This window comes from Chelon labrosus (assembly GCF_963514085.1).
Source record: "Chelon labrosus genome assembly, chromosome: 11".
Taxonomy (NCBI): Eukaryota; Metazoa; Chordata; class Actinopteri; order Mugiliformes; family Mugilidae; genus Chelon; species Chelon labrosus.
The window spans coordinates 11,464,455-11,490,594 of record NC_140344.1 but is presented as its reverse complement, the minus strand read 5'-3'; the positions used below and the strand labels follow the sequence as shown (position 1 = coordinate 11,490,594).

Sequence of the window (26,140 nt, the reverse complement as noted above, 5' to 3'; positions counted from 1 at the left end):
TTCTACAATTTGACTTGGGTTCTTCTTGTATTGTACTCCCAAGAGTTCAAAGTTGGTCAAATTACTGTAAAAATGGACAAAGAAAACCAGCAAATGTTCATATTTGAGGAGCTGGAGTCAGAACGATGGACTACTGAAAGAAAATCCTATCCATGTACTCAGTTTGGGAAATTAAATAAAAGAAAATCATTGCAAATGGCCCAGACCAAGTGCAAATGAGGACTACACTATTGGATCTCAGTTGCCCCCTTAATATGTCTTTGGTGTGTTTACATCTGGACTTAAAGCTGCCCACTTGTGAAAGGATCGCCCAGGACACATGTTAATACCACATCTGATCAAGTTCATAGTGGGGTACAGATAAATAAAAAAAAAAATCATTCACGGATATAGTTATGTATACTTATTGTGTTAAACGATGACTAACAGCTGAGCTTTAAATGATATCATAAACATGATAAAGTCAAGATGCCATGCTATGGTGATATAAGAACAGCATCAGTGTGAATATACTCTATATTATATTTACTACATAAGTGTATGTGTACAAACTAACTTGATATTTACTCCTTGTCAAAGAAGCAACAACACATGCAAACAAGCCTCTTTTTTAATACATAAGTCTCTACAACTCCAAATTACATTTCTGCAATAATACGTAATACATGCATACTGAGGGGCTTCTTTATATTTACTTTGTACTTTTTTCTTTTTTTTTTGGAGGGGGGGATATAGGGAAGACAAAAATAAACACTCAAGACCCAAGCAAATGTTGTTGAATTTTGTATTTACAGTAAGAAGTAGTAGTCCATTTGGATATTCACCACTCTTTTAGATAATTCATATGACGAAACCCTCTACACTTTTTTTTTTTTTTTTTTTAAGGAGTGTTTCTTTCCCCCCCCGTTCGTTTTGTGTGATTAAAACTAAGATGAGTTACCACAGAGAAAATACAAAGACAAAATCCCTTCTGTTCTCTGCGTGAAGGTCTGTAGAGAGTGAGCGGGAGAGAGATAGAGCAGGAGTAGGAGTCTTTCTGCTAAATTCAACAGGCTGGTATGAAAGCACAGTGATTAAACACAGAGTGAGCGGGCCGTTTTCAGACCAGCCACTTCATGAGCGGAAGCAGAGCACGATATTTTCAACTACTAGACTGTACACTACTGATTTGGCTCTGCGATGTTAACCAGGATACATTGGCATTCATTTGTCATTGGTCTTTTTTTTTCTTCTTCTTTTTTTTACAGACATGAATGCACACTTCACCAGTGAACACTTTCTTTACATCCAAAATATAATTTAAAGGGAAAACAATCCATTCGGTACGAGTTACATTATTCTCATACTGCCAATGACTTTAAAGAAAGGAAACGTCTGGAAAACTCTCCCAGTGGCACACATATTTGGAGGTTTTACTTTTCAACAATGTCGCCGTCCTCGTCCAAAACAGCAGTGTGTGATCACTCTGAGAAGGGTTTGGTTGGCTTCATGTTCACATCCCTGAGAACTGGTCACAAAGAGACGAGCCGTGGTTGCCCTCCTGTGGTCAAGGAGGACTTCACAGTCAAAATAAAGTCATCAAATAAAACAGCAATTACAAAGCAACAACTATTAGATACTGTATATCATTCAGTTGATAACCTTTCAGTCCAGTCTATCTGACACATGTACACTATTCTGCGAGTGGTCCTCTTACAAAAGTCGTATTATAATGTAAGAAAATAAATATTCCAATACATTAGTGCAAAGCACCGGCGCTCTCAGCGATCACAGCCGTGATTGAAGCGTATTTCCACACATTTAAAAGCAAAGACACAACACGTACTGTCATACTGCTGGGACGCCGTGAGCCACTGCAGCAAATACCACAGCAAATTAACAAGGGCCGTCAAAAACAACGAGAAGTTCAGAGTGCAGATGATGTCACGATTATTTACCACAGCTTGAAGCTTACATTTCACTTGCATAACACGACTCCACTCAACAGTTCCAGGCAGGATAATTTATACAAGGCATACAGCGGAACGTCCCGTCAAAAAAATTACTCTCACAGTCAGTAGTGACAGCAGCTTCAGTAAAGAGTTTTCTTTAGTGTGGCACTTCCCAGACCAAACGCCAGTTCGTCTGCCAGACAACCAAGATCCAGGACTGAATATGGCCTCGACAATAACAACAACAGGTGAGTCTCTCCCCCTTTGTACTTCCAGGTCATACTTGATGGTGAGAAGGGAAGCGGGGGGGGGGTGTGCCGTGCTGAGCCATGGTAAATGGAGCTGAGCCAGGGCTCCTCAAATTCCTCCCGTGGTTGGCAGAAACAGATGGGAGAAGGCGGGATGGGCAAACTGGGCAACAACGTTGAATCACCAAGCCAGGGGTGGTTTCTTTCCCCCCCGTCTCAGAGCTCCGTGGTCTCCCAGCTCACCTCCCGCGGAACCTGGCGTCATTTAGTCCCAGTGTGGATCACGGTAACAGTGGAGGGTCGAGGCCGAGGGGGCTCAGCCACCACCGCAGGCTCCTCTCGCAGGGTAGAGGAGGCATCAGAGTCCTGATTGTACACTTTAACAGCGGACGGCAGAGGAGCTATGGGAGGACCTGTGGGAGAAAGCAAACAGCTGTTAGTGGCATGTCATCAGTTTTAAGGTCTAAAAACCTTATATGGTTTAATTATTGACAACAAATCCCATTTAGAGACAGCGGCCAAGAATGTGTTAGGAGGCTGGTATGCTTGTTGGAGGGTTGAAGCATTTCCTGTAGATTTTACTAAGACAAAAGTATATTCAGCCATGATTTAACAACAGTTACATTATAATCATTTTTTTCAAAAACAGATCTGTAAGAAAATTGTGGACCACCACTAGACTAGACTTAGTTTCTAGTTTCTTTCTTTCATTCTGGATCCTGGAAAAAGTAGAAATATTTCCAGTACAAACTTTTACAATGAGTATTAGACTAAATGTTAGACTGAAGTCTTGTCGTACAAATATGTACTGTGCACATTAAAACTGCAGTTATTCTTATTTTTATTATTTGATCTGTTAATCAACTAACTGCAATTAAAATGGTTAGAAAATCAGAAACCAGAAATCTGACGTTCAGAGTTCAGTTTTTAAAAGATCTTCAACTAATCGCCGCTGGTAAAGTTGTGACCACATCGTGTCAAACTCAGTTTAGACCACCGAATTAAAAATCACACCTCAAGAGCTTGTTAAACAGCTGTCAATTAGCTTAATGAAGAGGGAGTCAGCGGACTCAGCGGTGTCCAGAACTAAACGCTGGCCGTGTTTGTGTTGGTTACAGCGAGCATCTGAAGTGTCACTCACAGTCCACCAGGGAGAGTGGGGCGCAGTCCACAGACTGGCTCTTGGCTGGAGCTCGGCTCTGAGGGTTGGAGCTGGTGCTGTGGATGCTGCTGCCAAAGCTGGTGCCCAGCTGCAGGCGCCTCATGTGGCGGATCACAGCCGTCGCGTTAAAGGCTTGCTGCGGAGAGAGGGTGGAAACAGATGAATGTGATTCCAAAGACGGATCCTCGGAGACAAACAAACCACCACATGCTTCTTTGCCGTTTGAAAAGAGAGCAAATCAATACAAGGAGCCTTTTTCAAATAATATTTGATAACAAAAGGAAGCTGACGTCTCCTGTGCTCACCCTCCATTTGCTTTTGGCAAAGTTTTTCCGCATCTGTCGGCTGACTGATTCGTGTATGTTCTTGCAGAGGGCCGTGTCTCCAGCAATCCTGAAAAATAAAGTCTTTTTAGACCATGTAAATAACAATTCACACGTTCCAACCCAGCACTGCGCAGGTGATTTATATTTTTATGCGTGATACCAAGAGAACTGCGCTCATGCTGTTTTCCTATTTGCTGCCACATTTGATTTCATTCTGCTAAAACGCCTCTGATTGATGGGGTGATGTTTATACACAAGCTCACACACTGCATCTCTCTTTCTGTCACATTCATCGTAATATCTCTGTGTGAAACCTTGTCAATGAGAGTAATTTCTCTCAGTTATGACACCTGTTACCAGTGTCACAAACCACATATTTGTATCAGAGGGGCCACCTGCCCAAGACCCAAAATACCCATTATGGTCTTATTGGCCACCTCAGCTGGCAACAGAGACCCACGTCAGCTCACTCTCGTTAGCTCAGACGCAGGCCTGGGAAGACATCCCAATCGTTCATTAAAGCTTCCACATTCTTCAAGGATCCTTCAGGACACCAGCCACTAATTGGAGGCCATTTATTCAGTAGATTTCTCTCTGAGGGCTGCCAGTGTTGAGCAGAGGTGGGTTCGCGGCTCGGAGCCATGGTGACAGATGACAGTGGGAGGACAAGCTCTCCATGACAAATGCGTAAGCCTGACAATCTGCGTCACACTGCTGTGTAATCGCACCGAGATGTGTGTTTCCCTGTGATTGTCTGGTTGGGGCACAGTGTGGCGGAGGTTAGTTTCTCACCAGGGGTGCTCAAGAGCCTGATCACATGTGAATCTCTTCTCTGGATCCTTCTCCATTAGGCAGCTGATGAAGTCTTTGGCTGTGGAGGGAATTAAAAAAAACAGTCAAGGGCACATCCAGCTGAGAACACGCTGTACACTCTAGTGTACTGAAGGAATAAATTTTTGTAATGCTTTATTATTTAAACTACAAAAGTGACACTGATTTTAAAGAATGACTAAAAAAATATTGTGTTATGCTCTTTTGAAATATGATTATTTGATTCTTTATGGTAATATGTATTATTAAGTATACCATTAGAGAAAAGTCATCTCCAGAGACAATTTATATATAGACAAAAGCAATAAGAAGATACCCACTGTGCCTAAAACATAACTAAAGGGGTGTCTACTGGCCTCATAGTTAAAGTAAATACCATATAATGTGTGATTCAATTTCCAGAAAGGTCTTAGTTGTCCATGTCTGCCTGTTTTTATTTCTTGTATCTCTTTTTTTTTTTTTTTGGCAGAAGTTGTAAATGATCAAAACAGGAGAAGGATGGATTCATTTATTGACGTTAATGAGCTAGCATAGAAAGTGGGCGCTCACACCTGAACACAACACATCTGTTTTTAATCTGAGTTTTTCTGCTAGGACAACCTAAATGTCTGCAGTTAAAGCATCTATTGCTCATTGGCTGATAAGAACTATTCAACTAAAACAGTATGGCTGAACTTGTAGTTAGCATGAGCTAGCCAAGCTTTTAAGAGTTAGCCTGCCAGCTAAATGCTGCTACAGCACCGTGTAGTATCGTCCATGGCTGACTAACATTACCTGTACAAACCGATGTAAATGGACGGGGTTAGCTGAAACAGCTAGCAAGCTAAACATAGCTGACAATGTTTTCTGAGTTAAATGGACATTTTAGTCCTTCTGAACATATATACATACAATAAGCAATACAGCAGACACTTTAGTCTGCCCTACCAAGACAACCACACATGTAATTAACACAATTTAAAAAACAGCAGCGTCTCATTCAGCTGAGCTTCACTTCATTGACTTTTAGAGACACAGGATGGAACTGTGACACAAACACTTACGACAAAAATAGCTTCATCTGTGCTTTTCCTGTATTGTCAAGACAAACTGAAAGAGTCAGCTATTTTTCTTTGAGCAACATCCTCAGTGTTACTGGACAGACAAACTCCCCCAGATGATGCAACCATGGTGTACGTTCACATTGCGGCCACTGGTGATAGTTATTTCAGTGTTGTTTCTGAGAAATCATCTCTGTAATTTTGGCATGGCCATGAACCTCGGGCAGATGGAGACGGATAAGAGGCCGGCGGTAACAAATTCTAAACGGCCACGTCATTGCTACTGAGAACAGGACACAATAGCACCGTTGCTGAATTTGACACAGAATTTGAAACTGAATTAATTTGAATTGCAAATGATGTTCTCAGTTTTCTCCCTGTATTAATCCATTCATGCTGATCCAGGTCTTAAATCATCTCCAACTGTGAGTCATGGAGTGGTCGTCTACAGCAGGTTCTCAAAGTGGAGGCACAGAGCCACTGCAGCTGGGTGTGGATGACCAGAGGAAATGAGTGAATGTGGTTTATGTTTCACTCAAATTCAACTCAGATCCTATTTATTAGCGGCCTTGCCTATCATTATCAGTGATTGATAAAAAAGAATTATGGGCAATAGGAATGAATGGTACTTTTGTACTTCAAGGACGAGGTGCATCTGAAAAAGCCTCTTCCACTTCACTCTAATGGAAATGTTGCATTAAAAAAAAAAAAAAAAAAGCCAGAACAGAACAAAGACCCAAAACACGAAAATTGAAGAGAGACAATGAGACATAAAAAAAAATATTGTTTCTTTTTGACAAATAACTAGAAATAATGGCAAAAATCTAAATTTCTACAGAATTTTGTTGTCATCTTCAGGCCTTCATACATGTTTGTTCCTTGCCCCAGAATGATTATGGAACTATAGGATTTGTAAAAGAGATGTTTATTAAGAACACACAGACAGACTCAAACATAGGGTACGTCATAGCTCACCAGAGTCTGATATGTCATCCCAGTACGGCGCGTCGAACTCGTAGTCGGCCTTGAGAATCTGCTCAAACAGCTTTGAATCGTTCTCGTCATAAAACGGAGGGTAACCACACAGCCTGTGGAGATGAAGATGGACGATTACACAATTACACAACAGCAGCAGCAGCCCGTGTGAAAGTCAACCAGTCACCCAGCTGATGTTAGAAACTTTAACCTAAATCTAAAAGGATTTACTGCGGCCTAATCGCATTCATAAGCAGATAGATTTTTCATATAGCATGCAGCAGTAGATGGTGCAGGGGGATTATCGAGACTAAAAGGAGAAATATAGGACAAGAACGGTCCATTTTCATGTGATATGGAAATAAATGTGCACGCAAACCGCAGATGTGCAATATAAATCCATGCTGTATGTTTAAATTGTGCTTTTTATTATGAAATGAAATGATTCCATAACAATCACTGGCAGAAGCCTCATTTGTGAGGACATAAGAAACAACTGATTACCTTAAAATTCATCACACCTAATGAACAGATGACTACACCAGGGATTTTCTCTTTGCTAATGAGCGACACTTTGCTTAATTAAGTTGGCAGCTTCATGTAACACTTTCCACTCAAAGCCTTATAGGCGCTGTATTATTATAGGAACAGCAGCTATGGGCACCCATCAGGTTACAGCCCATATTAACTGGCTTTATGAGAATCTGGAAGTTTGTCTTGTTTATTGATTGATGGTTTTAGCTATCAGGTTGTCACCAAGGTCATTGCCATTCGTTCTTTGAATATAAAAGATATTAAATGATGATTGTTTCTAATTTTATTTATTTTATCTCAGCAGAATGCTAAATGGATGCCACAAGGTCTCCCTTGTGCCTCCTAAACAGTTGTGACTCATCAGAGAATGGACATGGGTCTTCTGAGGGTGTCCTGTGGTGTCTGGCAACAGGATGTTGTAAGTGGGGGCCTTTGGGTCCTGTGGGTTGAGGGGAGGGGCCTCTGTTTATCAGGCTTGTCCAGTGCATCCCACAGATACTTGATCAGCTTGGGATCTAGTGAATTTAGAGGTCAGGTCAACACCTTGTGCTGTTGGTGGTTTCTGAGTTGTTCCTACTAACTGTTTTTGCGTGCGTGTCTGTGTCAGGCTGCATCCTGCTGGGGATGGCTGCTGCCATCAAGGAGTGTCATTACTATGGGGTGGGGGTACCGGGTTTGGTCTAGGTGGGTGGTACATGTCTAAGTAACATCCACATGAATGTCAGATCCAAAAGTTTCTCAGCAGAACATTGAATTGTCACAAGAACGTTAATGTTGTTTACTTCTCCTGTCAGTGGTTTTTATGTTCTGGCTGATCGTGTATATGACAGCAATATGTCAGTCACAAACCCTGCCCTGAAGCATAGCCCTCTTTATCGTCTCTTTTATTCTTAACTATAATTTATGACATGAATGTCATGCTCCTAGCAGCCGAGACCATAAACTCATTAGGAAAATGTGTACTGAGGCAATACGTCAAATGAGAAGTAGATAGATTAGCGTTTACCTCAAAGCAACACTGTACCAAAGTACAGCTCACAGTGCAGTTAGCATGGCTGTAGACTCTTGTTTATTTTTACAGTTTAATCTTGTTTTCTGTTACAATGCTTGTCTGTGACTCTAACTTTACTCACTGTCTCTCAGTCAGGACACGTTTAATAAGGAGGTTTTCCTGTTGGCATCTGAACATTGCTGGACATTTATCAAATCCACAAAGGAAATACTCACAGAATATAAGCGATGACCCCAATGGACCAGCAGTCCACAGCTTTACTGTACGGTTTCTGTGCCAAAACCTCAGGAGCTGCAACAATGAACACGAACATTACCTGGTTAGAAAAATTAATATTCATGTAGCAAAACAATGCAGACAGTTTTCAACCATTCACCAAGACTCAGAGGCTGGAGAGGAATGTGAATATTTGGATGGCCTGCAGCAGATGGCTAAGGTTAACCTGTGGCTACTGGCAGATTAAATTAGGTCGTGTTTAGCCAACCAGAGCATCTAATTATCTCAGAGTGAGTTTTCACCACGGCCAGAGCTTAGAGGGCATCCTCACCCACGTAACCGGGAGTCCCACAGGCGGTGGCCATCACGCCCCCTGTCCCCTCCATCTTTGACAGGCCAAAGTCACTGATCATGATCTTTGACTCATCGTGAGGACTGAAGTACAGCAGGTTCTCGGGCTGAGAATAAAAAGGAAAGAGACAAAATGTGTGACTGTGCTTGTCTGTCTGTGTCAGTCTCATATGAGCCCATGTGCTTTTTCATCCAAACAGCAAGATGTCAGGAAAAAATATGAAACAAAATCCCCTGGATTTGTCTTTCATGAGTTATGGCTCATCCAAGAGGCTTCAGCAGTTATACAGAGGAAGGAAAATCCCTGACATTTAACCTGTGCACAGTCACCACGCTGTAATGAACAGTGGGGATTTCCCCCTCCCAGAAAGACTGAAGCGATCTGTCAACTGTCAGCTTTTCTCTGCGAGTATTACATAGAGTTTTACCTTTAGGTCTCTGTGCACGATGCCCATGGAGTGCAGATAGTTGACAGCATCCAAAACCTGACGAATGAGCCGACTGGCATCCATCTCTGTGTAGAAGCCCTTCTCAACGATGCGGTCAAACAGCTCGCCTCCAGACACCCTGTCAGCACACCACAGAAGTCCAGTTTATATAATGATAGTTATAGTTATATAACTACATATTTATACAAGTTTATCATGCAGCACTTATAAGCTAATAAAATAAGCAAAAGTCAAAACTGAAAGGTGTAAAAAATGATAGCTAACAATACAAAACTGTATATTTCCACATATTTAAACAAATACATTTATAAGTGCACACATACATAAAAACTCACACATTCACTCACACCGATTTAAATCTAATAGAGAGACTTAGACTTAGATTTTTGTATTTCTGTGTCCTTGTTTGAATGAATCATCTCTATATACTTTTATAGTATGCTTGTGTTTTCAAGGGCATTCCTTCTTTATTCGTTTATTAATTGTAACAGCTATACTACAGCAAACTAACCTTCAAAACAACATGTTTGAGCGCGTCAATGCAACATTTTCACTGCAATAGAAAAGATGACTAAATGCACTACCTGCACTCAAACTGAACTCCTGCAACAAAATCTTCTGAATTAGAGGTTAGCATTTGACTTGACCGTCCCTAAACTCTAAATTCACCCCACCCTTCCTTTTAAACCTCGACTGAAAACGAAATCATTCATTTCTATAAGTGCATTCTCTGTTTGAGATTCATCTGATACAATTTATGGATCAAATCAGTCAACGTTACAGTCTGTGTTCTCACATCAGTTATTTGACCCTGCAAGTACAAAGCAACTCTGTTCAAATAAAATAAAAAGTGAATGTGCCCAAAAGAAAGTTGTAATTAGTGAAAGTCTCGCTTTGTGTTTCTGCTTCATCTGAGGTTTTGACGGATTCTAATTTGAGGCTGTGTAGTGTTACTAAATCTAAAATACCTCTTTTTCTAAATGGAATGTGTCATCGTGACATGTTTGCAACCGACGCACCGGCAGTTTCCCAAAGACTTTTAAACCGTACAAAAGGCAAAGACAAAACATGTGACTCATTAAGTTTTTGAGCTTGGAGAATGGGTCGGCTTTCACAAATGGCCTGGCATTCACCGTGTGTATAAGTGAGACTTCAAGGCAGCATTAAGCACCTTTCAGGGATACAAAGAGGGCAGAAATTGCTGGTGCATTAGTCACAAATGCTGTGAAATTATGTGGAGAGGGGAAAGGTCTCTGTCTGTGACGGCATGCGTCTGACACGGGAAAACGGTAACGGCAGAGGGGAACTGCTGCACAGCAACGCTGAGTGAAATACAAGACGTTTGCTACTTAACAGTTATAGCAGACAGTCATAACAGACTCAAAATGACCATAATGTAGAAATTTACTTATTCTATTTCCTCAAGTGAACTTTAAGAGAAGACTAATAGGACTCTCATGTCTGGCTACTAAGGAGATGGTGAACTTAGCATAATGACTGGAAACTACCTCTGCCTCACTAATGAACACATTACACATCCTGTTCATTTAAAATAAAAATTAGAAATACCATATTCAATGTATGTGCATCCTTTTGAGCATGTATTATCTTTCCCTGACATTTGGGTGAAATTCTGTCATAATTACAGTATGATAGTAAATGGCCTTGCTTTTATATAGCACTTTTCTACCTATTGGTACTCAAAGCTCTTTCCCATTCGCTCACACAAGCACACACACAACGTGCCACACACTGGGAGCAACTGGACGTGGCTCTTGCTCAAGGACACTTCAGCGTGTGGCACATTCTGGGGATTGAACCGCTAACCCTCTGGTTCGTGGACAACCCACTCTACCTACTGAGCCACAGTCGCTCCCGCAACTGATTGTGTTACGGCGAGTGACCCTGACATTTGACCGTCGAGTCCAAGCAGACGTTTGAACTCAAACTTGAAGAAATTCCCTCGAGGCGTTCCTGAGATATCACAAATGTACCGCGCAGAAGGAAAGCCCGAAAACATAATGAGTCCAACTGCGGCTGTGAACGGCGTGAACGACATAAAAATGAAGTGTAAAAACAAGTGAGGCTTGCTGTCTCCGATAGTCGCATCGATGACCTGAAACTATGTTTGAGTTTGTAAATAAAAGTTCTTTCATATTCTAATAAAAAATACAGTTAAATTTTGTTTGCATTTGGCACATAGCGTCGTATATACACCCCATTTTGTTTGTTAAACCACCATGAGCTTTATTTTTTTACTCCAGACAGAGGCAGACTGATTGCTTGATTGAGGATTGATATGAACAGAGTCTTCCTGGTTGCAAATTTAAACTCGAAGGCCCAAACAGTGAGAGGTGTTTTAATATACTGTTTATTGGCACTTCTCTTTGTGTCCCAATAAATCACCTCTACACACTAGAGGCTTTACCGATTAGTCAACTAGTGGACTTTGCTGCTGTGTCATGACGCTTTAAGCAGGAAGTCGACTGGTCGCCGATCAGGTGACAATAACAACACGGACGCCTCAGAGAAGACAGGTGAGGAGCCCAGTGCGTCTTTGCAGCAAACGAGCAGCGGTTCATCAAGCAAAGGAACACTAAAGTAGCAGAGGAACGATCGAAATCCTCTCAACGGCAGTCAATTAACAACTTCACTTCAAACGACCTGCGGTGACAGAGAGAAGGAGGCCGCAAATCAACAATTTGCCAGTGAATTTCATTATCTAAAGTTATTAGACCTTGCTACACGAAAAGGTTTCGGAAACATACCGCTTTTTTTGTTTTATCCCAGCTACATTATATTATCTAACAACACCCTGTGAAGTACTATTAAACGCTATGGACGGTGCCAATTCAGGCTACACATATATGCAGCGCACAGTATTGATAAGTGCATGTGTGACTACAGCGACAGTAGTGTTCTTACGAGAGTGAGACACTACAATATGTATTCAGGTCAAGAATATAGATTTCATTGTTGCAGAGCATTATTTTCTACGATGTTTTTAAGAGTGACGTCATCGACCAGTTGACATTGACTCAACTTTCACCACATATTAGTTGACTTTAAAAAGTCCTTCAACGCCCACTACGCGCACACTCATATTGTCCAGTGTCTATCGGCGGACATGTTGCTACAGCTTTTTATGACACATCATGCTACTGCTATTGAGTGACGCTGCTATAAAATGGCTAACAGGCTCTCGGTTTTCTAACTTTTGTTACAGGAAGGCGGTCAGCTCGAGTGCGATATCATTCACACCTTCAACTTCTGAGGTAGCTGGGCCGCAGCGCCGGGCTTTATAATAAGCTAAGACACCTCCCAGGCACAGCCTCATGTATCCTGTTCAGACATGAGATGGGTGTCGATATTTTCATCTAAAAAGCAAGCAAGTCCATCGGCCGTATTATCTGGCCCGGCTACACATACGATACTGCTGTCAAACTAACTACGCAATCCTCTTGAAAGCATCGCTGCACCAGCTAGAGGAGAATACAGACACTTGCTGGAAAAAAGAAAAACAGCACATTATGAAAATGAGAGGCCGAACAGCTGACCTTAACAAACAAGGCTGTGGGCTGATGTACTTACAGCTGCATTATGAGGTACAGGTGGTTCGAGCTCTCGTAGATGTCTTCCAGAGCCACTATATTCTCATGCTTGATCCTGGAGAGGGAGAACAGAAAATTCACTTTGCTTGCTGTCAGCTTCTGTTCATTTCAGCACAGACAACAAATGAGGGGCAATTAGCCTTTTCTTTTGTTAAAATGACGCCCTGCCAACTGAAGGCAGGAGCATTTTGTGCTTGTGTTGTTCACACGGAGGAGAAAACCTTTTGTACGTGATGGGGAGCGTGTGGGGGTGGACGGGGTGGAGGGGGTGGGGGGATTCTTAGAGGATGTGGATCAATGAGTCATGAAGCGGCAATCCCTGTCAGCAGGAGCACCTGAAGAAAATAATAAAGGACGGACAAAGATGCTGAGAGCCTGTGTCCAGGCAACAAGAAGAAAAAAAAAAAATAAACAACCTCTGCAAGGCAAGGTGATATGCAGATGACAGAGCGCCTTCAGAAGGGCCGGCGTGTTTGAGAAGGAAAAGGCGGGGGTGGAGGAGGCGAGGAGAGTCTCAGAGGACTAAACAACCTTCACAACTTCCTCCCTTCATATGTCCAGAATGAAAATGAGGTTGCAGTTTGAGCGCCGTTAGACTAACAGGAGACAAATAAAACGGTGAGAAAAGAGGTAGAGAAATGGTTTGAATAACCAGGACAGAGAGAAAAGGAACGAAGGAAGTCAAAGGATAGCAACTGTAACCAGGCAACTACACCCAACAACCGGCGCGCTCACTTCAGGAGTGACTGATAACGGGAGCTTCTCTGGGGAATTACCCATTAGGCCCCGGAGGAGGATGGAGTGTCACCTCGTGTCAATGCAATCCTATCATACCCTGTGTGTGTGTGTGTGTGTGTGTGTGTGTGTGTGTGTGTGTGTGTGTGTGTGTGTGTGTGTGAGTGTGTGCGTACACTCTGGTGACCCAAAATAGTGGAAAGATGGGATTCGACAGGGAAGTCACTTAAGCCTGACAATAACTGTTAAATAAACTGAGACTACATAAACCAACTCAGAGTGGAGACGGAGAAAACACAAGCTTCCCCGAGGACGACGCAAGGTGGTGACCCCTCTCTAAAGCGGGTGCTCGTCTTCTGCACGCTCCCCCCCCCGGCTCAGTCACGCGGTACCTACTTCCTCAGGACGGCGATCTCGTTCTCGATGCTCGTCTCCTTCCCCTTGAGCGCTTTTTTCGGGATGCACTTGATCGCGACCATCTTTCCCGTGGCGTTCTCCCGAGCCATCACCACTTCGGAAAACGCACCGCTGCAAGAAACAGAGGGAGACATGTTAGCCCGGCTTTATGTGCGCTCAGACAATATTGACACATCGTCAGTGAGTAGATAGAGGGCACTCAGAGGCAGACAGGCCAGAGTACACAAACAGCATATTGTGAATATTTACTGAGATCTGGCAAAGTCCCTGACTATGGCCAACAGCCTTCTGTGCTGGCGTACGCTCGGCGCTCGCGCGCAGCCAAAAGCACGGCAAACACTTTTAAACCTCTAAAAAACACCCATTTAGGACGGCAGATAGTCTTCCCCTGCCATCTGCCTCCATACATGAGAGCCTTTAAAAACAAATACAGAATTAGGGGAATATTTGCTCCAGCAGTCTGTATCTGTTGCTATGATACCACATAGATAATAAATCTCGCTGAGCAGGCACTGTGATTGCTTTTTTTCCCCCCTCTCTTTGTTGTTTTCATTACACACCTTCTCCCACCGTGCTCCCCTCAGGACGACTTGATGTTAAGATCTTAAAAGGGACTGATAATATGAAGCGCTCTGGGTCGCTCACTGAGCCGAACACGATCTAAAAGACTGAACTAATCCTCAATGAGCAGATAAGAAATCAAAGAGTAACCTCCAGCCATGTTATTGAGATGTGTGTGTTTTTTAGAGTGCTACGGTACCAACATAGGTTATGCAATTTTGGTCAGCTCTGTATTACATTTACTCCCCTCTTTATTTAGTTCTGTACTTTTAATTTGGATTTTATCTGTGTTCATTTTCTCCTGTCAGCTCAACATAACAAACATAATAAATTACCATGAAACTTCTAATGAAGATTATGTCCATTAAGACAATTATTTGTTTTTGCATTACAAGAATTCTGAAATGCAATCTTTAAATGAGTAAATGAGGAATCATCAAGCGTACCCTGAAGACTGTAGAAAAATACTGTCAAGAACGTCATAAATATATGTTTTTTTGTTGCAATTTATAGGAGTAAAAGATTTACTTCCATCCAGTGTTGCATTCATTTTTCACCAAGATCCTGTATTGATGATGGGAGAGTCTGACCACTGTACAAAGCCTTCTCCAGCACATCCCAAAGATTCTCAATGGGGTTAAGGTCTGGACTCTGTGGTGGCCAATCCATGTGTGACAATGATGTCTCATGCTCCCTGAACCACTCTTTCACAATTTGAGCCCCATGAATCCTGGCATTGTCATCTTGGAATATGCCCGTAACATCAGGGAAGAAAAAATCCATTGATGGAATAACCTGGTCATTCAGTATCATTCATCTGCCTCTCTTCTTACCCTGATGCCCCCATCACTCTGGAACAGGGTAAATCTGGACTCATCAGACCACATGACCTTCTTCCATTGCTCCAGAGTCCAATCCCTTGAGTTCCCTTCTCATTGTACATGTGGAAATGTTCATACTTTCACTATTAAACACAGCCCTTAGTTCTACTGTATCACAATCAGTCAGGATTTTTTTCTGCCCACATTTCTTCCTCAAAGACGATGGTTCCTCACTATCCTTCCAGTTTTTAATAATGCGTTGGACAGCTCTTAACCCAATTTTAGTAGTTTCTTCAATCTCCTTAGATGTTTTCTCTGCTTGATGCATGCCAATGATTTGACCCTTCTCAAATAGACTAACATCTTTGCCACGACCACAGGATGTGTCTTTAGACATGGTTGTTTAATAAATGAGAAGCTACTCATTGCATCAGTTGGGGTTAAATAACTTGTTGCCAGCTGAAAGATAATCACCCATGTAGTAATTATCCAATAGGAGGCTCGTACCTATTTGCTTAGTTAAATCCAGGTGGCGACTTTTTTTTGCCCAGGCAGTGTCTATTGAACTGTCATCAGACAAGCGACGGAGTACACCCTGGACATCTCGCCAGTCTGGAGCCTAACACAGAGAGACAGACAACCATTCACACTCACATGCACGCCAATTTAGAATCACCAATGAACCTAACAAGCATGTCTTTGGACGTGGGAGGAAGCCGGAGTACCCGGAGAGAACCCACGCAGACACAGGGAGAACATGCAAACTCCACACAGAAAGGCCCAGTAGGCCCATGGATTAGAACCCAGAACCTTCTTGCTGTGATGCATCAGTGCTAACCACCACACCACCGTGCCGCAGACCCTTCTTTGGAAACAAAATTGCCCAATATCTCTTCAATGACAACTGCTGTTGTGTCTTCCCTTAAAATATAACTGTCATAAGGAGTAAGTGAGTATTAACATGGGCAACAATAAAGAGACACAGTATCTTTTGGAGTTTTTAATTGGCTCCATTGTCACAAATTATTTATTGTTCCCGTAGTTTACAAATCGTCAGTAAGGTATCTTAAAGATAAAGGATAAACAATCTCCATATAGTTTTTAAAAGAACATGCCATCCATTATGTTAGCATGTTGTCAAAGTATAATCGATTCCTCCCAGCAGACTCCAAACTAAATCCCGCTGGCCGCAGTAAGTCCCACCATGGCCGTCAAAGGCATGCTAATCCCCTACTCGTCCATCACTTGGAGGGGGAGGGTCAATCAGAACCACGGCACACGAACAGACTCTGTGCAAACACACCGTCTGGTCACGAGGTGAGATGAGGTGGAACACCGCAAACAGAACAACGGAGGCTTGGAGCGTACACCCTTCTGACTTAACCTCATTCTGACACATGATGTGGGCCAATATGCAAATTCAAGGACTTGTGTAAGTGAGGGAGTTGGTGCACTACTTCCTGCCCTGTTAAAGCACTATCTTCCCACTGCAGCTGTTGCCGTGAGGACAACGAGCATCATTTCTATTCAGCACACGCCACCGATTTCCACAGCTGCGTGGACGTCAGGAGAAGAACTAAATTCCTCCAGCATCAGCACGAACAGCCTGTCAAGCAACTGCACAGCAGAGCGCTTCGAAGCGCGTTTTCTGCTTTCTGCAGGAGGGAGAGACACAATGATGAAAACCACAGGAAACCTGTGAACTCACTAAGAGGGTGGTTTCAAGCATGTAGCACCATTTCAGTCCCCCCTGCTCACCACGCTGACAGGCAGCAACATCACTTCCTGTGAATGACAACGGCAGAATCCAAGCCTATGACTTCCCTCGCTCTGTTAATGCATGAAGCATGACAAACTGTGCTGCAAAGGATTCATATTCCATTAATTCATAATTCACAGGAATTAAAGAGGTGTGACGTCCACGAGAAAGCTGCATATGGTGATACCTCTGCCTACATGCTGAGTCTGCACATGCATTTATACAAGAAAACAAATACTACTAAAGGTTTTCTTATGCGAGAATTAGCTGCTTGTCTTTGTCACATCGAGACTAATGAGGCGCCTCAGATTCACATTTCACTGCTTCATAATATTTTATTGAATACATGATTAACCAAGCAGCGATCACAGTGCAACATAACTACACAACCAATCTGCAGCAAGACTAACTGCTGGTGATGAGAGAAAGCTCCACCTAAATTGGACTCTTCATTGAAGCTCATCTCAATCTATTACGCACGACGAATATGACTGTATGGCAGCAAAAAAAATGTTTCTGACCCAGTGTCACAGACCGTGCAGCCAAGTCAGCAGCACACTGACTCACTTGGCTGAATAATAATCATTTTGAGTCCTTCCCATGGCTGCAGAGCTCCCTGTTCACGGATCTGGGATGACAGTATGAGCTGTGTGTGACAGTCCGCAGTCACAAAACACCACCGCACTGTGTGCAGATAGCTGAGCCAAACTGGCTGACTAATGCGTAATGTGGGCTGCTCTGTGTGTGAAACCATCGGCTGATGCTGCAGATGCAAAGCGAGCCTCGTATGAAAACTATCCTGCAGAAAACTTCATCAGGCCTTGACCTCAGCCGGTTGTTCTTTCTTGCAAACGCAGGCCGCCGTTGACAGAGGACGTCAATCGATGTCGGAGGTGGTCTTATCGACAGCCGAGGCTGGCTTATTGATATTCACAGGGGCTACATGTATTGTGTTGCAGCTGAGTGATCACGCTGAATCGTCTTGTGTAAGATGCATTACAGCTGCCCGTTATGCAACATATGGGATGGAAAAGTCCGAACTCGATAATCCAGGTAGAGCTACCGGCAGCGTAACCTGCTAGGTTCAAAGTCATCCTACAACAGTGCAGGGACACCGTTAACATACAGCAGGTGGTGTGATCTACTGGTTTCAGTGAATGATTCAGATCGATGAATCAGTTTAGGAGCTACAAGAAGAAAAGCAAGTTGATTCTCTTATTAAAACTGAACATCTAAAGCCAGACTAGACACAGATTACAGGTGAAACTGTTCAGATCCCTAAAGTCTGAGCGTTGAGACGTTTAACTGGCAGCAGATCGTTTTGCAGTTAAACAGTTTTTTTTCTTTCTTTCTCAGACTTCACACCACCATCTGCTCAGCTGTGTGTTATGCTAACTCAATCTGAGTCTTCTAAACTATGATGACTGGACAAACAGTGAAAATGACAGTTTCCAACTAACAAGCACCGCTTTCTGCTATCGGCGTAATTCTCCTCATCATTAGCGTCCTCTAAAATATAACAACGCATTTCCAATACGTGTATCAGTGTTGGCAAGACAACAATGCTCTTGCAAAGAAATGTGTGACGGCATAAAATTTTTTAAATATAATTCTACATCCAAGCGAGAAAAACTGAACTACTCATAATATTTCAGTCAAATTGTTTATTATAGATAATGAATTGTTGGAATATTATTTCAGGTTCTTTCATAATTTACACAACATTTTAAAGTCGTGGCTGGTTGAACCATTTTTCACTTGGCTGAGTAGTTAACTGAGTATAAAAATGTATAAATACACATATAGGTTATATCTGTATAGAGCTGCAACAATGAATACTATACTCATTCAGATAATTGGCTGCTATTTTAATAACTGCACAATGGTTTATGTCATTTTTCAAGCAAAGATTTCAAGCATTTTCTGCTCTTTTCCTTCTTTAAGCGTAGCCTGGAGATTGTAGCCGGATTCTGAGAGGAGCCTTTCACTATTTTCTGAATTCAACAACACGAATGGTAAACTAACCTGCAGAATGATGAATCATGTAAACACGTTCTAGTATTAAAGAAAAACGTAGAGCAAAAACCTAAAAATAGAACTTTTAATATAATCACTTTGGTTGTGGTTCGGTCAACCAGTGCTGGCTTTCTGTCTTTCTGTCTTTCGAGGTTATAAACCACTCTGGTCAGGTGCAGCTCAGTTAAATCAATAATATGAGCACAATGAAATCCAGCAGATCTCACAATTCAAACAACTGGAGCTGGGAGCCATTATTATAACACACACCAGACCTGAGGCTACTTTCCAGGAATGTGCGGTCTCACTTGATCGCTGTTGAAACAGAACGCTGGTCAGTTTGCGGGCCGATAAGAGCTAATGCTGCTCATAAACAACTACAAAGAAAGGTTCCTGCCAAATATTTCCCTGGAGCATTGGATAATCTTGTCTGAAGCCGCAGATCAGCCTTTCAGAGAGGAGCGGAATTATTTTAATACGGGTGATTACTGCCTCCTGTGCTCTGATACAGGGCAGTGTGGTGCACTTCTACTCTCTGAGTGCACTGGATGGCACACTATGACTGTAGGCATTCACTGTGGCCAGAGAAGCATGAATACAAATGGACACTCAGGTAATTACCATCCATGTTCCCTGCAGTCAGAAGAGCTGGATGACAGCGGTGGAGGTAGACAGAGTCTTCCTCAGAGGGAGCAACCAAGGACTTCCTTCATCCTAGTTGCCTAGCTGCCATTTTCACTACATTCATGCTGCTTTCAAAGACCCGGCTAGCCTCTGTGCAAGCTGCGTTTGCAAGATGCATCGCAGGCAAGCAGGGCTTTGTCAGAACCAGTGTAATATTTGCACTCGTGGAATGTTTATTCGTGAATATCAGATATTGGAAAAGATCATTTTTCCCTTTTTGTTCGATGGGGTGTTAGGGAGCAACAAGTGGAAGGAATGAGTCAGCTACAGCTAAGCTATGTTTGGCCCTGCACTGGAAGCCAACAACATTAATCTCAAAAAGTGGGATTCTGAAATACACGACAAAGCACTTCGGCCAGATGCTACTGGAAAGCATCATTTTTGGGGACATTTAAATAAATAAAATCTTCGAGTAATTTGCCTGAGTGAAGTACGCTGCAGAGTCCGACTCATACTGGATTTATGAGGCAGATATGTTTAAAAACTCCATCACGCTATATCTGCCCATTTTCATGAACATTTTCACTCAGCTGTTTCTCTAACTTAGTTTATAAATAGCCGTAGTTAATAGTTTAAATATAACCAATGGACCACATGAGTACTCGCATATGAAAGGGGTCACTCGTATAGTTCCCTTGAGGGTTTTTAGGATCTTTTATCTTTTTTATTTGCTTGCGACTGACGGTTTTGTTGTTTTGGTTCAGTTGTCCAGTGGCGAGGTTTTTGGCCACAGCAGTCAGCTGTTTATAGTGAAATAACTCTTAACCCACTGTCAGACAAACTGAAACAGTGAGCTGGAGAACCAACTGAAGAGTCAGATGTTTCCATCAGGTGATGTTGGAGACCAAAACAGAGAAAAAAAACACGAGCTGATGCTGCAGTCATCAAGTAGACGCAAACACGACCTGATGATCAGTAGCTGCAGGTGTGTGTAATGTAAATAGTAAGGTTACGATATAAACTGTCTTACGTAAAGATGATGAGCTATGTAATAAAGACGTAATCGTGCCTAAGTTACTTACTGGCCAATGCAAACTAATCACAGTTTATCTGTAAGCCAATCAGCCCTTTCAGTTATCAGCAGGGCTGCACAGATTAGATGTACTACATCTCCGTCTGCATTGATACTGACCTTCTTAAGGTGTGATGTAAATGGTGCAACTTAAATAGAGTTTCTATGTAAATGTTTACATTATTTGCCATGCTGACGACCGACACAGTTTTCAGTCTCACCTCATGTTACTTGACATGAAATGATTCTAATAAGTATCTCATATATTAATTAAACGGATTTTAAACTTGAGGCTCTAGTGTTTGTAGTACCTCAGTCAAAGATGTCAAAATCTAAATACTTTCCCACCTAGACTTATGTAGGTTATGTGTTCAGATTGCTTAAGGTTGTTTCCACTGACCATGAGCAGCTTAAAGGTCTGAAATTAGCCCCCAGGCATGTGTGTGTGTTGAGGTATGAGGACTGGCTTCACCGGTGAAGATCTCATTAGCCAGAAACAACACATGGAACAAGTGCGGCCAAAGCATTAGTGGCGTGGCTTCCTGTTCTAAATCTCCTATCGGTATCGTTTGAAGGCTCACGCCCAGGTAGGCCTCTAGCTGCTGTTTAAAACAAATCTTCGCAAAATATTCTCGTTGATTTGAACGAGGTTATAATTTAACACACAAATATATCAGAACAACAATCAGTCAGTACAACTAAACGATAATATCAAGCAGAACAACTGTGACTTTCAGACTAAATCCATCCTAGAGGTGTGATTACTGTGAGTTAAAATGTCAGAATCATCTACAACATACTCTTGCAGTCAAGATACTTTAATATATTGGCAGAAGCCATTAATCCATTTTATCCTATAGCAGTTCAGATTTTTCGGCTCACCATAGATTAAGTCTTAATCTGCAGAGTAGATAAATGTGTGTACCTCTGAAATGTAGTGTGAGGTAACCACTGAATAAACTGGCGACTTTCCGTGAGGAAAGAATGAGTTTCTTTGGCAGCAGGACGCTGCAGACGGATTATCCCTTTTGGACACTGATGGGGAAACCTGAGCAGAAACCTACATTTGAAAGGTAGAGCAAGAGGAAGAGGAGGAAGATAATCTCTGTCTCTTCCTCTGACCAACAGTCCCTTCAATATTTAATCCTAGGCCAAAGCTGCAGGCTCGCCAGGCTTCTTTGCCCCAGGTGGCATGTGAACCCCGCCGTGCCGCAACAAGCCACTCCCTGATTAAGGTACACAGGAACAAGTCAGCCAGTACATGCTGTATATGTAACATAAAGGCCGAGCGGTGACAGACTAAGCCCGGGGATGTGTGCTCGGTCGTGGGCGAGGGATGTGTGCGTTCCTCTAACCTGGCCATTGTGTGGAGAGTAAATCACAGTGATTCACCGGTGTATTCAGGGGCTCTTCACACATAAATAAAAGCCTTGGGGAAATCAGAACTACCTCCAGGTAGGAGCTCTGACTGTTAAGTCCAGCAGCTCAAGTCAGGAGTGTGCGATTTGAATCATCAGTCTGTATTAGAATTTCACGACACGGATCCTCATAAGAAAAAGGCAGATCTGCAGTCACACTGAGCAGCAAAATGACGGTGAGGAAAGCAAAGAGAGCAGAGATTATTCAAAGTTTACACAAGATAAGTATGTATATCTTAGAAGAAATACTAAAGTGACGTTTTTTTTTTGTAATTTACGAACCAACTGATTCTCCATTTAAATATAACCACAGTGACCTGAGGCCATTTGCTGCGAGGCTACTCAGGGGCCAAATTAAAGAAACAAACAAACTCCCACAGGAAGACTCCTCGCTCAGCTCAGGCCTTCCATTGAATCTCAATATCAACACCATCACATAATGTGCCTCTCAAATAAGGGAGGGTGAGATGTCTTCAGGGGACAAATCAGGTATTGGTGGAGGCAGAAACAGAGCAAAAATGGAAGTGATTATTGGACTTGCACTCACCAGGTGGAAACAAACGCGACTAAATGAATGTTTACGATGCTCAGTACCTGCTGGTGTGTAAATACTAACTTCAAATGTCATAAGCTATCTATGTTCATAAGCTATCTATGTTCACCTCAAAGAAAAAGCAGATCTGCAGTAACCCTGAGCACCAAAATGAGACGGTGGTGAGGAAAGCCATATGACACAGATAATTCAAAGTTTACTCAAGATGACGCCGCATATCTTAAGAGGATGTTTGTTTGTTTTTTTAGCGTTTGTGAATGGCCTCTTTATTCATTCAAATATAACCACAGTGACCAGAAGCTATTTTTGTGAATCTCAACACCAGATCCTGGGGGCAAATTAAAGAAAACAAACATACTCCCACAGGGTAGCTCCTTCCTTAGCACAGGCCTTCCATGGAACTTCAAACAACATCAACACCATCACATTACATGGCTCTCAGATGAGAGAGGGCTGATATGTCTTCAGGGGACACACTCAAGCGTTGGATGAAGACCAAAACGGAGTGAAAATGGAGTTAATATTTGACTTCCATTCACCAGATGGACTCAAAACAAATGTTAATGATGCTCTGTGACTGCTGGTGGGTAAATAAAAAACTACTATTAAATGGAGATATTTCCTCTACAATGGTGCTACTCTTTAAATTAATAGAAAAAGCAGAATCACACTGAGCAGCAAAAGGAGGAAAGCAAAGTGTTCACACAATGTTCTTAAGCATTTATGAATTACCTCATTCTCCATTCAGATATAACCACAGTGACCAGAGGTCAGTATTTGTGAGGTTAAACACCAGTTTCTATGGCCAAATTAAAGAAAGCAAACATACTCCCACAGGGAGGTTCCTTCCTCGGCTCAGGCCTTCCATCGAACCTCAGACAACGTAAACATTATGCCTCTCAGTCAAGGAAGGGCGGATATGTCTTCAGGGGACAAAGCACGTCCCCCGTATGAGAAATCCGCTCTATTAAATGTGTGATCGCACCTAGCAGTCTATCACAAGACTGACTGTCTGAGACTGGCTCCTGTCGAGCGAGCGTGACCCGCTTCAGCCGATTGATGTCTTCCATTGAGGGGAACACTAAGGCTCACTCTGTGCTGCAACAACTTATTCAAAGAAGAAAAGACACGAAGCCAAGCAGCACTAACTGCAGACCAAAATAAACTCAGGAATTTCGCCTGCTCTGTGGTCCAGAAGGCAAGAGCGCAACTTTGGCCAAAGTGGTCCCTAAACAAGCCCGGCGAGACCACCACAGTTCTCATGAGTGTTTACAGCACAAATCTGTGACAGTGACATGAATCTTTAAAGTCTGACATCATGCTCTGCAGCCGAAATCTGCTCCTCTGTTTGCGCACAAGAACACATTAAAGTCCCCACAGATGGTGCTTTAATTTGGGAGTAGATTTCATAATTTGTGTATGCAAATAGGCCCTGCTGTCTTTGTCACAGTTGTGTTGTACACAAGGACCCCAGACAAATGGCTGCCCCCACAAAAGCTCTGTTTTCACCCCTGTTTTGAACCAAGAATACATTTTTTTTTTTTTTTGAATGAACTGTGACATAAGGCGAAGCTTCAAGCCTCTGACTGCACACATTAATGTCTCTAATTATTTCCCCTCTCTTAACAATTAACTGCCGATTGTCCTGCTTAGATTTAAGTGGGCAGTAAGTTTACAAAGGCTCCGTCTCTGTCAATTCAACAAATATTCAACAGCTGTCAGTTTGCTTTCATTTCCGTTCAATCGCTACGGTGTGGCATTGTTGTCTGTTGCTATATAAGCACAACTGGATACAAAGTTTCTCGTCGCCTTCTCGAGGCTGCAGTTATCTTGCTACTCACGTCCCAAGGACTTCCTTGAAGTCAAATATCTTCTTGATATCATCGACATGCTTCTTCCAAGATCCATCGCTGGACTCGCCGTTTTCTTTCGCCATTTCGCACAGGGGTGGGGGGAGGAGAGGAGAAGAAGAGGCGCTGCTTGGTGGATCACCACAGCCGTCTCACCCAGACAGATTTTTTGTTTGTTTGTTTGTTTGTTTTGTTTTTTAAAAAAAAAGAAAAGAAAAGAAAAGTACTTCTCTGTATCTCTTAGGGCTTCCTGGCTATTTGTCGGCGCGGTCTATGTTGCTTCTGAGCCCACGCATGCAGCCAGGCAAGCCCAGAGGGAGGGAGGTCTGTCCTACCCCGAGAGGTTATTTGACTAATCTGTTTGACGTAGCGGATCCCGAGCCCTGAGCTTCCCCACTGTTCAGATCACTGTGACGGGGGGAACACAGACTTCTCCCTCTCTTCCTCCTCTACCTCCTCCTCTGGCCGGGATTCAGTCAGTGTCAAGCGGCGATGCAGCGAGCAGAGGTCGGGCTGCTTGCAGGAGGATGACACTTGGCAGTCTCATCCGCGCTGCTGTGGCATCGAGTCACACCGACCGCCCTGTGGTTGTTATAGCAATAGGAGGAGTGGGAGGTTGCTGCTCCCGCCTATCTATCCGACAGCACAGGCTGCGATTTAAGTGTTCGCATTGCACCAAATCATCGGCGGCCCGCTGGAAACTCCGCCGGACCCATCAGATTCAGACTCCGACATTTCCACTGCTCAGTGGTTTCATTTTAATGTGGGGTGACAGGGGCGTAGCTACGATTTCAGTAAGGAAACCACAGCACAGGTGTTCGTTGACATGACTTACTGGGACACTTAACAGACCTGAGCCATCATTAAAACACCTGTGCTACTGGTTACCTCATTTAAAGTCATGTAAACAAAACATGTGGCCTTCAAGTGGTAACAACACCCATAAGTTTTGAGAACACCGCTGCTAGGCAACTGCTGGTCTAGAAGCCTCCGATGCTAACAGTTCACCAAGCTAACGACCGGGTTACTTAATGTGGGAAACGCAGACACAACTGTTCTGGGAAAAAATGTGAGCTTGCTAAACTATTTCACTTCTTGATGCAAGCGATTCTAGCAATATGTTCTCAGACATGACCACTTTTGCCAAGAACTGTGTTCACGACTTCCCATGCTGCCTTTAAATGGAACATGCGGTTGCGACATGGGAAATCAGCGAACTCAAAGTGCGTGGCCCCGCTACTAGGCAACTGCTGCATTTAGAAGCCACCAGGGCTAACACTTTAGCAAGTTAGCCACTTAATGTAATGTAGGAAATGAAAAGGCATAATTAAAGAATGAGGTATTTTGGGAATTTCAAAAAAATATTCTCCAATTCTTTTCTCCTACATGCATAAACAATCTTTCTCAGAATTCTATAAAGTCTGAGAAAAATGGTTAGCTCGCTAAGCTGTTAGCCTCAGTGGTTTCTTGACGAAAACAGCCGTCCAGGAGTGGTCTTCCCACCAGTTACCCCTTGAATGCCAAGCAACAGTTGCCTAGCAGTGGTGCTCTTCCAGTTTACAGATGGTTGCCTAGCATTTTGGTGTTGACAACTTTGCATGTCATATGCTGCTTTCAGATGGAACCTG

The 26,140-nt window shown here is 42.8% G+C and overlaps 1 protein-coding gene across 1 annotated transcript; it reads right to left on the bottom strand.

The window, feature by feature from the left end:
* Nucleotides 1-481: 481 nt before the first annotated feature.
* camk1db (calcium/calmodulin-dependent protein kinase 1Db) lies at nucleotides 482-25,113 on the bottom strand. Its single transcript, XM_084554510.1, has 11 exons — nucleotides 24,504-25,113; nucleotides 13,818-13,949; nucleotides 12,667-12,741; nucleotides 9,055-9,193; nucleotides 8,607-8,733; nucleotides 8,275-8,350; nucleotides 6,514-6,626; nucleotides 4,460-4,538; nucleotides 3,647-3,734; nucleotides 3,321-3,477; nucleotides 482-2,592 (listed from the first exon to the last, which is right to left on the bottom strand). Exons 1-11 carry the CDS (start codon nucleotides 24,596-24,598, stop codon nucleotides 2,441-2,443), a joined length of 1,233 nt encoding a protein of 410 aa, XP_084410636.1. The 5' UTR covers nucleotides 24,599-25,113; the 3' UTR covers nucleotides 482-2,440.
* Nucleotides 25,114-26,140: the final 1,027 nt, after the last annotated feature.

Coding starts and splice junctions, on each gene's coding strand:
- camk1db (XM_084554510.1), bottom strand. CDS start 24,598: ATGGCGAAAGAAAACGGCGAGTCCAGCGATGGATCTTGGAAGAAGCAT. Junction 13,950..24,503: donor TTCAAGGAAGTCCTTGGGAC/GTGAGTAGCAAG, acceptor TGTTTCTTGCAG/CGGTGCGTTTTCCGAAGTGG. Junction 4,539..6,513: donor GGATGACATATCAGACTCTG/GTGAGCTATGAC, acceptor TTCCCTCCACAG/CCAAAGACTTCATCAGCTGC.